This window comes from Pongo abelii, chromosome 20, assembly GCF_028885655.2.
Source record: "Pongo abelii isolate AG06213 chromosome 20, NHGRI_mPonAbe1-v2.0_pri, whole genome shotgun sequence".
In the NCBI taxonomy this organism is placed as follows: Eukaryota; Metazoa; Chordata; class Mammalia; order Primates; family Hominidae; genus Pongo; species Pongo abelii.
The window spans coordinates 5,675,857-5,688,453 of record NC_072005.2 but is presented as its reverse complement, the minus strand read 5'-3'; the positions used below and the strand labels follow the sequence as shown (position 1 = coordinate 5,688,453).

Here is a 12,597-nt window from a genome sequence, read left to right as displayed (position 1 = left end):
GAGTTTGAGGCTGCAGTGAGCTGTGATCACACCACCGCACTCTCAGCCTGGGCAACACAACGAGACCACACTGATACTAAAAAAAAAAAAAAAAAAAAAAAAAAAAACAGGCCAGGCATGGTGGCTCATGCCTGTAATCCCAGCACTTTGGGAGGCCGAGCCGGGCGGATCATGAAGGTCAGGAGATCGAGACCATCCTGGCTAACATGATGAAACCCTGTCTCTACTAAAAATGCAAAAAAACTAGCTGGGCGTGGTGGCGGGCCCCTGTAGTCCCAGCTACTTGGGAGGCTGAGGCAGGAGAATGGCGTGAACCCCAGAGGCGAAGGTTGCAGTGAGCCGAGATCGCGCCACTGCACTCCAGCCTGGGCGACAGAGCGAGACTCCGTTTCAAAAACAAACAAACAAAAAACAAAAAAATGGTGAATACATACCGCTTCCTGCTATGTTACATTATACTTTATTTGAAGACAAGGGGTCGGGACCCTGTGGACCGGCCTCAGTGGTCAGACCTGCCTCCGTGAGGAGTGCGGTGGCGTCCCAGGGGCTCTGTGCCTGCCCTGGCTGTGGCTGGGGCCCTGAACTGGCAGACCGTCTTGCATCTCCTACACAGCTGTGCTGCAAACGTCTTGATCCTGAGGCTGCGTGCTGTGCGTAGCAGCTTGGGGGTCTTGTAGGCCAGCCAAACAGACCCCAGGATGCTGGAGATGATCAGTAGGATGACGACTCCAGCAGAGACCAGCTGCACAGGGAATGCTCCATACACGTAGATGCTAAAGATGGTCTCCAGTTGACAGTAGCTGTGGGGGGGAGGCAGGGAGAGGCTGTTGGGCGTTGCCTTTGGGGGACTTCGCCTTAACTCTGGCAAAGGTGTTCAGACCCACAGGAGGGAGAACCAGGCCCACAGCAGTGACCGGGTATACCCACTTCTGTTTCCATTCACTGTGCCTTTTTTTTTTTTTTTTTTTTGAGTCGGAGTCTCTCTCTGTCGCCCAGGCTGGAGTGCAGTGGCACGATCTCGGCTCACTGCAACCTCCGCCTCCTGAATTCAAGCAATTCTCCTGCCTCAGCCTCCCAAGTATCTGGGATTACAGGCACCTGCCAACCATGCCTCGCTAATTTTTGTATTTTTAGTAGAGATGGGGTTTCACCCTTGGCCAGGCTGGTCTCAAACTCCTGACCTCAAGTGATCCGCCCGCCTCTGCCTCCCAAAATGCTGGGATTACAGGTGTGAGCCACTGCACCTGGCCCACTTTGACTTTTATGGGTTTTTGTTTTGTTTTGTTTGTATTTTGAGATGGTGGAATCTGGCTCTATTACCCAGGCTGGAGTGCAGTGGTGCAATCTCGGCCCACTACAACCTCTGCCTCCCAGGTTCAAGCGATTCTCCTGCCTCAGCTTCCTGAGTAGCTGGGATTACAGGCGCCCACCATCACACCTGGCTAATTTTTAGTAGAGATGGAGTTTCTCCATGTTGGCCAGGCTTGTCTCGAACTTCTGACTTCAAGTGATCCACCTGTCCCGGCCTCCCAAAGTGTTGGGATTACAGGCGTAAGCCATTGTGCCAGGCCGACTTTTATGGGTTCTGAGTTGGCCATCCTCTCTGTGCCCTCTGGCAGCTGTCACCAGGATCCCTATTCTCCCCCAATGCCCAAGCTCTGGCTAGAGAAGGTGGAAGGGGCAAATTAACTAAATGCTCCATCAACAGCGGGGAAGTGGTGGATGACAGTGGAGGCTAGGTCAGGGCAGGAAAGGTTCAGGGGTGTCACAGAACCCACGGCAGGGAGGGGGACAGTGCAGGTCACGTGGTGCAGGGAGCACGTGTGGCACGGGAGAGTCCCATACCTGTCTCCTGTCTCAGGTGGACATCCTCACCCTACCCAGTGCCTTCCACCTGCTGCTACCACCCCAGAGCTAATCCTCCTAGTCTGGGGCCTCTAGAGAAGGCAGGACCTCCACGTGTTTTTTTTTTCAGGGGATGAACTTTCATCCTTCTGGAGAGGACAGGTGATGAGTGACAATGACTTCCAGTAGGGGTGAGGATATGAGGAAGATTCCACCTGGTGTCCCCCTTCCAAAGGAACACACTGATCCACATGGCATGGCTTCGATATAGCTTTATAATCTCCTCAGCACCTGTCAGTGCTAAATATTTAACAACTGGCTCTCAGAGGGGAAAGGCCTCCTGGGTAGTGTCTGCCAATTCTTGTGGTGTAAATATTTCCGCTGTGGCTGATTGGAAGCCACTGACATGAAATTGACTGGTGTAAGATTCCTGAAATTTTTTTTTTTTTTTTTTTTTTTTTGGAGATGGAGTCTCGCTCTGTTACCCAGGCTAGCAGCCAGTGAGTGGCACAATCTCAGCTCACAGCAACCTCTGCTTCCCAGGTTCAAGCGATTCTCCTGCCTCAGCCTCCCGAGTAGCTGAGATTAAAGGCACCTGCCACCACGCCCGGCTAATTTTTCTATTTTTAGTAGAGACGGGGTTTCACCATGTTGGCCAGGCTGGAGATTCCTGAATATTTGAGAGTCTACTCCTGGTGAGCAAGTTTGAGCCAGCTCTGGCCCGCAGCCATCAGCACACCCTACCCATGGGGAGTAGGAGAGGGCGACTCGGGTGTGCCAGGGCAGCGGTGCGGCCTCCGGTCACTGCTGTGACTCTGAAATGAGTATTTGTTTCACATGGGAACAAATGTCACCCAGAACTTAAAACATCACTTGTCCTGGGGACGGCCTGGGCCGTTGGGGGAATTCAGGTTTAGCCAGGACCTGCATGTCCCCCGAAACATGGGTGACCTGCCCCCAAGGGCACCAGGCGTCCCCTGTCGTAGGGGCAGATGAGCCCACTCACCTGTAGTACGGATCCACAATGGAAATGTAGAAGACATAGAAGCCGTTGTTGTGGCCGAAAATGATCTGGTTTGCTGTCCGGCCGCCCAGGATCTGATACTGGACATCTGGCCACCTCAAAGGGGCATTGTTGTTGGGGTCGTGGCAGCTCACATAGTTCTGTGGGGGGACAGAGACGTGCCCACTGGCCCTGGGGCCTGGGGAGGGGGCCCTGAGCCTCCCTCCTCCTTGTGGAGGCCCTGCACCCACCCCAGTCCTCATTAGGCACGCATGGATGGGACTCTGGGGCCAAGTGCCCATGGTGTGGGCAGGTGCATGCTCCCTGCAGAGGAGAGTGGATGGAGGCTGCTCAGCCTCCATCTCACCTGCCTCTGTTGGAGGCCGAAAGATTGCGGGTCATGATCAGCTCAGTATACCACTGGAGGCTATATGAGTAAACAGCAAACTTTCTCATAAAAGCAGAATGTTGGCAAACTGACAAACTGCGTCTGCCGCCCAGAAGGAATGCTGAGGGCAGTCACGAGCCAGGCACAGTGTTTCTTGTTATTAGGTACATCTGAAGCCTATTAGTAATAATATGAACCTGTGATCAATTAAGCAGCTGACCAATCGTTACCTCCTCCTCCCTGCTCTTTTTTTTTTTTTTTTTTTTCTTTGAGATGGAGTTTCACTCTGTTGCCCAGGCTGGAGTGCAGTGGGGCAATCTCGGCTCACTGCAAGCTCCGTCTCCCGGGTTCATGAGATTCTCCTGCCTCAGCCTCCCGAGTAGCTGGGACTACAGGTGCCGGCCACCACAGCCAGCAAATTTTTTTTTTTTTTTTTTTTTTTTTTTTTTGTATTTTTAGTAGAGACGGGGTTTCACCATGTAAGCCAGGATGGTCTCAATCTCCTGACCTTGTGATCCGCCCACCTCAGCCTCCCAAAGTGCTGGGATTACAGGCGTGGCCACCGCACCTGGCCCCGCCCTGCTGTTTCTACTCAATAAATACAAAGGTCTGTGGAAGCTTGAGGGACTACCTTTACTTGCTAGAAGCAGGGAGCTCTCTTCTTCCCCATGCTTCTTCCTTAAAACAGTTTCTTTTGTCTTAAGTTTTCATTTCTACATCCGTTCCCCCTTCGTTCAGTCTTGTAATGAAGGTCTCAAGTAGTAACAGTAGTAACTGTTGTAGTGACCGTCTCAAGTAGTAACTGTGGCAGTCTGCCACATGCCTCCTTTCAGGCCTTCCTGGGCTGTGGAGGCTGGAGGTTTAATAACTCAGCCAGGGTGAGAGTCAGGCGCTGCCAATGACTTTTTGATTTTGAGACATTGTCTTCCGCTGTCCCCCAGGCTGGAGTGCAGTGGCGTGATCTGGGCTCACTGCAACCTCTACCTCCCAGGTTCAAGCAATTCTCCTGCCTCAGCTTTCCAAGTAGCTGGGACTACAGGTGGGTACCATCATGCCCTGCTAATTTTTGTACTTTTAGTAGAGACAGGGTTTCACCATGTTGGTCAGGCTGGTCTCTAATTCCTGACCTCAAGTGATCCATCCACCTCGGCCTCCCAAAGTGCTGGGATTACAGGCGTGAGCCACAGTACCTGGCCACTCTTTATATATTTATTTTTAAATTTTATTTTATGTTATTTTTTTGAGAAACAGCCTCCCTCTGTTGCCCAGGCCGGAGTGCAGTGGTGCAGTTTCGGCTCATTGCAACCTTCACCTCCTGGGTTCAAGCAATTCTCTTGCCTCAACCTCCCCAGCAGCTGGGATTACAGGTGTGCACCACTATGCCCAGGTAATTTTTGTATTTTTAGTAGAGATGGGGTTTTGCCATGTTAAGCTGGTCTTGAACTCCTGTCCTCAAGTGATCTGCCCACCTTGGCCTCCCAAAGTGCTGGGATTACAGGCGTGAGCCACCGTGCCTGGCCAGGAAAACTTCATGTTCTACAAAAGCAGCCACTCACCACAGCTGATGGAAAACAAATAGTGATGGGGCCATCTCCTAAATGCACTCGTGCAATTTGCAATGAGACAGCCCATATGAAGAATGCATATAGAAATACCAACAGAGCCGGCCGGGCGCGGTGGCTCACGCCTATAATCCCAGCACTTTGGGAGGCCGAGGCGGGCGGATCACGAGGTCAGGAGTTTAAGACCAGCCTGGCCAACATGGTGAAACCCCGTCTCTACTAAAAATACAAAAATTAACCGGGCATGGTGGCAGGTGCTTGTAAGTCCGGCTACTCAGGAGGCTGAGGCAAGAGAATCGCTTGAACTCGGGAGGTGGAGGTTGCAGTGAGCTGAGATTGCGCCACTGCACTCCAGACTGGGGGACACAGTGAGGCTCCGTCTCAAAAAAAAAAAAAAAAAAAAGCAAATGCAAAAAAAGAGCCATGACACCATCTGCTGGTGGCTTTGCTGCATGCACTGCATTCCTGATACAAAACATTTTGTCCCGGGAAGATACACGTGAACTGATGCAATCTCTCCCTTGTAGGAACAGGACATCACACTCTCATTTATCGGTCGTGCATGCACCAACTCGTATTATAGAAATACACACTGAGGCTGAGCGTGGTGACTCGTACCTATAATCCATGGGAGGATCGCTTCAGCCCAGGAGTTCAAAGCCAGCCTGTGTTACATACTGAAGCCCTGTCTCTACAAAAAAAAAAAAAAAAGATACAAAAATTAGCCAGGCGTGGTGGCGCACACCTGTAGTCCCAGCTAATTGGGAGGCTGAGGTGGGAGGATCACTTGAGGCTTGAGTCTTCATTGAGCTGAAATTGTACCACTGCACTCCAGCCCGGGAGACAGAGTGAGACCCTGCCTAAAAGAGATACAAATAAAACAGATGCACACTGAGTAGGACAGCCTGGGAATTCCATCCATCCCTCAGTAGCAAGCATTGGGATGGTCCCAGGCATTTCTCATCATCAGCAAAGCCCCCTGAACACGTTGGTGCCTGCATTTCCCGTCCTTCGGTCAGTTCCTTAAATCTTCAAAGGCCTTGTACACCCCTAAAAGGAATTACAGTTCCCGCTAGATCCCCTCAAGGACCTTTGAGTCTTTTGCAGTCGTGAGCTCTGCTCACTGCAACCTCTGCCTCCCAGGCTCGATGATTCTCCTGAGTAGCTGGGAGTACAGGTGTCTGCCACCATGCCCAGCTGATTTTTGTATTTTTAGTACAGACGGGGTTTCACCATGTTAGCCAGGCTGGTCTCAAACTCCTGACCTCATGATCCGCCCACCTTGGCCTCCCAAAGTGCTGGGATTACAGGTGTGAGCCACCACGCCCGCCCAAGTCTTTTATTCCATACTCAGTTCCATGGCCACACGGTATCCTCACGCACTCTCCCACCCCCTGGTGGGCTGCTGATTCTTCTGGAAATGATCCTAGGGTCCTGTTACCTCTCTGTTCCAGAAGAAGGGCCCCCCGAATTCCTTTATCATGGTGCTCCAGTTCTGCGGCTGGGAGGTGCACATGGCCGACTGGGCTGTCAGGGAATAGGAGTACGAGAACTGCCCGTTCACCTCCAGTAACACAAACTCGGCGTCGATGACCTCCTGGAAACTGTCTTTTCGCCACCTAGGACACAGGCACGGGACAGGGCTGCGCAGGGAGCACGGACAACCCAGGAAGACCCGGGCCACAGCCACCTGGACGGCTGCAAAACCGCTTGGGGGGTGGGAGGTGACAGAGAGGAAACCAAAGGACGCCTGCCGCTCCCAGGTGAGGATGCCGTGTGTGGGCTGCGGGGAGGCCGGGAGACAGAGCTGGGTGGATGGGGAGATGGGCAGCAGCCAGCACTGAGCATTGATAACGGGGAGGAAGGAAAAGTCTGCTCGGAGCCAGGCGTGGCGGCTCACGCCCGTAATCTCAGCACTTTGGGAGGCTGAGGTGGGAGGATCACGAGGTCAGGAGATCGAGACCATCTTGGCTAACACGGTGAAACCCTGTCTCTACTTAAAAAAAAAAAAAAAAAAAAAATTAGCCAGGCGCAGTGGCAGGCACCTGTAGTCCTAGCTACTCGGGAGGCTGAGGCAGGAGAATGGTGTGAACCCGGGAGGCAGAGTTTGTGGTGAGCCGAGATCGCACCACTGCACTCCAGCCTGGGCGACGGAGCGAGACTCTACCTCAAAAAAAAAAAAAAAAAAAAATTAACCGGGCATTGTGGTATGCAACTGCAGTCCCAGCTACTTGGGAGGCTGAGGCAGGAGGACCACTTGAGCCTGGGAGGGTGAGGCTGCAGTGAACTGTGTTCATGCCACTGCACTCCAGCCTGGGCAACAGAGCAAGACCCCAACACAAAAAAAAAGAAAAAAGGAAAGAGGGAGAGAAAGGAAGGAAACGAAGGAAGGAAGGAAGGGGAGGAAAGGGAAGAAAAGAAAAAGAAAAGCTATATGAGGTCATATGATGTAGGGTGGACCCTGATCTGATAAGACTGGTGTCCTTATAAGAACAGGAAGATGGCCAGGCGTGGTGGCTCACGCCTGTAATCCCAGCACTTTGGGAAGCTGAGGCGGGTGGATCACGAAGTCAGGAGTTCGAGACCAGCCTGACCAACATGGTAAAACCCCATCTCTACTAAAAATACAAAAACTAGCCAGGCATGGTGGCACGCACTTGTAATCCCACATACTTGGGAGGCTGAGGCAGGAGAATCAATTGAACCCAGGAGGCAGAGGTTGCAGTGAGCTGAGATCACACCATTGCACTCCAGCCTGGGTGACAGAGCGGAAAAGAAAAAAAAAAAAAAAAAAAGAACAGGAAGACAGCAGGAGTGCACAGGCATAAAGACCATCGGCCGGGCGCAGTGGCTCACGCCTGTAATTCCAACACTTTGAGAGGCCAAGGCAGGCGGATCATCTGAGGTCAGGAGTCCAAGACCAGCCTGGCCAACATGGTGAAACCGCATCTCTGCTAATTAGCCGGGTGTGGTGGTGGGCACCTGTGGTCCCAGCTACCTGGGAGGCTGAGGTGGGAGGATCGCTTGAGCCCAGGGGACAGAGACTGCAGTGAGCTGAGATCATGCCACTGCACTCCAGCCTAGGCGACAGAGCAAGACCCTGTCTCAAAAAAAGAAAAGGTGTTCCAGGGAGAGGGCCCTGGGGGCCAGTGGGGCTGGGGCAGAAGCACGGTGGGAAACAGTGACCATCATCATTTCGAGGGATCTAGGGAAGCCTGGAGGGCCAGGCTGGTACCCCAGGGCCAGGGAGCATGAGGCCCTGCCACCGTCCCCACCCTGCAGCACCCCCCTGGGGTCTTACAGCTCCACCACGGGCTTCCATGGGGTGTCATAGTAGACGAGGAGAGGACAGCCCAGCTGCTGGTAGGAGTAAAACACGTGCAGGTCCTCGGAGGACTGCTGCCCCTGGAAGCCGGGGTCATAGAATTCCCTTCAAGACACCAAGAAGCAGAGATGGGGAGTCTGTGAGTTCCTGCCCAGTCTGCCAACCCTTCACAGCTGCAGTTTCTTTTTTGCAAATGGGGATCGTCCATGAGAGTGGCTGGAGTTGGCATCTGAGGTGGGCGATTGAGAGCCATGGATCAGATGATACTGGAACTTCCGTTCTAGCTAATTTTTTGGCTGGAGCATGGTAATGCGATCGTGACTCACTGCAACCTCCACCTCCTGGGCCCAAGCAATCCTCCCACCTCAGCCTCCCGAGTGGCTGGGATTACAGGCACGCGCCACCACACGTGGTTAATATTTTAAATTTTTGTAGAGATGAGGTCTTGCTGTGTTGCCCAGGCTGGTCTCAAACTCCTGGCCTCAAGTGATTCCCTCACCTCAGCCTCCCAAAGTGCCAGGATTACAGGTGTAAGCCACCAAGCCCGGCAAAATTTCTGCTCCTTAAATTAGATCAGTGCAAAAGTAATTGAGGTTTTTGCCCCTTTTTTTTGTTTTTTTGAGATGGAGTTTCATTCTTGTTGCCCAGGCTGGAGTGCAGTGGCATGATCTCGGCTCACTGCAACCTCTGCCTCCCGGGTTGAAGAAAGTCTCCCACCTCAGCCTCCTGAGTAGCTGGGACTACAGGCATGTGCCACCACGCCTGGCTAATTTTTGTATTTTTAGTAGAGACGGGGTTTCACCACATTGGCCAGACTGCTGTTGAACTCCTGACCTCAAGTGATCCACCCATCTCGGCCTCCCAAAGTGCTGGGATTACAGGCATGAGCCACCGCACCTGCCCAAAACCGTAATTAATTTTGCACCAACTAATCACCCAGTTTAAGGCATTTTGCAATACAGCCCACATAGACTAAGATGACACTCCCCTCTGTGTCCCCCGCTGGTTCCACAGTCACTGCCCCTTAGCAGCCCAGAAGCACCAGTTTAGGCCTCAGCTCTAAATGGGTAACTGACTCTTGACTTGCATTTGAGGGGTCAGGTCTTACAAATCACATGGAAGTGTGCACTCGCGTGGCAAGGAGCTCCCCCATGCTGGGTGCAATGAAGGGTCTTTTTTTTTTTTTTTTTGAGACAGAGTCTCGCTCTGTCGCCCAGGCTGGAGTGCAGTGGCGCAATCTCGGCTCACTGCAAGCTCCGCCTCCCGGGTTCACGCCATTCTCCTGCCTCAGCCTCCCGAGCAGCTGGGACTACAGGTGCCCACCACCACACCCGGCTAATTTTTTGTATTTTTAGTAGAGACGGGGTTTCACCGTTTTAGCCAGGATGGTCTCGATCTCCTGACCTCGTGATCCGCCCACCTCAGCCTCCCAAAGTGCTGGGATTACAGGCGTGAGCCACCGCGCCCGGCCCGCAATGAGGGATCTTGATATGGTTTGGATATTTGTCCCTTCCAAAGTTCCTGCTGAAACTGGATCCCCAGTGTTGGAGAGGGGGCCTAGTCAGAGGTGTTTAGGCTACAAGGGCAGAGCTGTAAATGGCTTAGAGCCATATTTATGGTACTGAGTGGGTTTTCAATCTCAGCTTCCATGAGAACTGGTTGTTTAAGAGCCTGACACCCCCTCTCCCCATCCCCCCACCCTCTTTTGTGTGTGTGTGTATGTGTGTGTCTCTAGGTTGCCCAGGCTGGTCTCAAACTCCTGGCTTCAAGCAATCCTCCTGCCTCAGCCTTCCAAAGTGTTGGGATTACAGGTGTAAGCCACTGCGCCCAGCCTCCTCCCCACTCTCTCTCTCTCCTTTTTTTTTTTTTTTTTTTTGAGACAGAGTCTTGCTCTGTTGCCCAGTCTGGAGTGTAGTGGCTCAATTTTGGCTGACTGCAACCTCTGCCTCCCAGTTTCAAGCAACTCTCCTGCCTCAGCCTCCCGAGTAGCTGGCATTACAGGAGCCCACCACCATGCCTGGCTAATTTTTGTATTTTTAGTAGAGATGGGGGTTTTGCCATGTTGGCCAGGCTGGTCTCAAACTCCTGAGCTCAAGTGATCCACCTACCTCGGCAGGGATTACAGGCGTGAGCCACCGGGCCCGGCCATAACTCTTTTCTTTATAAATCACCCAGCCTCGGGTAGTCTTTTAAAGCAGCACAAATTGACTGAGGCTCAGACTCTCGTATCGGCGTGGCAGCACATGCTCACTGAGCGGGACAGCATGTGGGACCAGCCAGCTGAGGCAACAGGATCACTTGAGCCCAGGAGGTCGAGGCCGTGGTGAGCTATGATCACATCGCTGCACTCCAGCCTGGGCCACAGGGCCAGACCCTATCTCTTAAAAAAATAATAATAGGCCGGGCGTGGTGGCTCACGCCTGTAATCCCAGCACTTTGGGAGGCTGAGGCGGGTGGATCACGAGATCAGGAGATTGAGACCATCCTGGCTAACACGGTGAAACCCCGTCTCTACTAAAAGTACAAACAAATTGTGGCACGGACGGTCCCAGCTACTCAGGAGGCTGAGGCAGGAGAATGGCGTGAACCCGGGAGGTGGAGCTTGCAGTGAGCCGAGATCGCGCCACTGCACTCCAGCCTGGGCGACAGGCGAGACTCTATCTCAATAATAATAATAATAATAATAATAATAAAAAATAAATAAAATTCCTAATTTGCTCTTGGCTTTTGCAGGCCCAATGGTCGCCTTGGGTGTCAGGCATTGCGGGGGGACACTGGCTTACTTCTCGATGATGAAGCTGTAATTGTCTTGCAGGGTCAAGGGGTCCAGGATGCCCGTGGAACAGGCGGAAACTTTGCTGCAAGCAAAAGTGGACATTGAGCAACTGCATGACCTCACAAAGAACCAAACCATTATGGATGGGACAGAAAGGGAAGGGCTGGGCGTGGTAGCTCAGGCCCAGCACTTTGGGAGCTGAGGTGGGCGGATCACCTGAGGTCAGGAGTTTGAGACCGGCCTGGCCAGCATGAGGAAACCCCGTCTCTACTAAAGATACAAAAAGTTAGTCAGGCGTGTCATCACGCGCCTCTAATTGCAGCTTCTTGGGAGGCTGAGGCAGGAGAATCACTTAAAGCTGGGAGGCGGAGGTTGCAGTGAGCTGAGATCGCGCCACTGCACTCCTGCCTGGGTGACAGAGCAAGACTCTGTCTCAAAAATAAATCAATAAAAATTAAAATAAAATAATAAATAAAAAAGGGAGGGCAGGCCATGCGCTGTGGCTCATGCCTGTAATCCCAACACTTTGGGAGGCCAAGGTGGGTGGATCACAAGGTCAGGAGGTCGAGACCATCCTGGCTAACATGGTGAAACCTCGTCTCTACTAAAAATACAAACAAATTAGCTGGGCGTGGTGGCGGGCGCCTGTAGTCCCAGCTACTCAGGAGGCTGAGGCAGGAGAATGGTGTGAACCCGGGAGGCGGAGCTTGCAGTGAGCCAAGATGGCGCCACTGCACTCCAGCCTGGGCAGCAGAGCGAGACTCCGTCTCAATAATAATAATAATAGTAATAAAGGGAGGGCACACCTTTGTGTCCAATGCATGAGCAGTTGCCAAATGAGCAGATATGGAAAAAAAAAAAAAAAACCCTGAGAGACCCCACCTCTGGGAGGGGCATGGCAGGAAATGGCTCTGCACTTTGCCATTAGAGGTGTAGCTGGTCTGGTTTTTGTTTTTTGTTTTTTGTTTTGTTTTGTTTTGTTTTTGAGACAGAGTCTCGCTCTGTGGTCCAGGCTGGAGTGCAATGGCGTGATCTCGGCTCACTGCAAGCTCCGCCTCCCAGGTTCACGCCATTCTCCTGCCTCAGCCTCCCGAGTAGCTGGGACTACAGGCGCCCGCCACCACGCCCAGCTAATTTTTTGTATTTTTAGTAGAGACGTGGTTTCACCGTGTTAGCCAGGATGGTCTTGATCTCCTGACCTCGTGATCCGCCCACCTGGGCCTCCCAAAGTGCTGAAATTACAGGCGTGAGCCACCATGCCCAGCCACTGGTCTGGCTTTTTTAAAAATTTATTTTAAAAATTGTGTTAGGACAATCGCGGTGGCTCATGCCTGTAATCCCAGCACTTTGGGAGGCTGAGGCGGGCAAATCACTTGAGGTCAGGAGTTGGAGACCAGCCTGGCCAACATGGTGAAACCCCATTTCTACTAAAAATACAAAAATTAGCCAGGTGTGGTAGCGGGCGCCTGTAATCTCAGCTACTCGGGAGGCTGAGGCAGGAGAATCACTTGAACCTGGGAGGCAGAGGTTGCAGTGAGTCGAGATTGTGCCACTGCACTCCAGCCTGGGTGACAGGGCGAGACTCCGTCTCAAAAAAAAAAAAAAAAGTGAATATCACCAGCAGGTGAAGGAGGGGAGGCCAATGTACTGGAAACAAACTTAACCTATTAGGGTGAATCATTTAACTTTTTATTATGG

General features: G+C 52.4%; 1 protein-coding gene across 6 annotated transcripts in view; it reads right to left on the bottom strand.

Annotated features, from left to right (window-relative positions):
• Positions 1–441: 441 nt before the first annotated feature.
• Positions 442–12,597, bottom strand: part of CATSPERD (cation channel sperm associated auxiliary subunit delta) — a 57,785-nt gene continuing 45,629 nt past the window's right edge. For 4 of the 6 annotated variants that reach the window (XM_024238103.3, XM_054539424.2, XM_054539422.2 and 1 more), the window contains 5 exons: positions 10,907–10,981; positions 8,100–8,228; positions 6,240–6,417; positions 2,852–3,009; positions 442–800 (listed from right to left, as the gene is read on the bottom strand). In XM_024238103.3, the coding sequence (XP_024093871.3) occupies positions 500–800; positions 2,852–3,009; positions 6,240–6,417; positions 8,100–8,228; positions 10,907–10,981 (841 nt within the window). In that variant the 3' untranslated portion in view covers positions 442–499. Of the gene's footprint in view, positions 801–2,851; positions 3,010–5,416; positions 5,490–6,239; positions 6,418–8,099; positions 8,229–10,906; positions 10,982–12,597 lie in introns of those variants that run through there. The other 2 variants (XR_008516356.2, XM_054539423.2) reach the window with 2 other exon arrangements.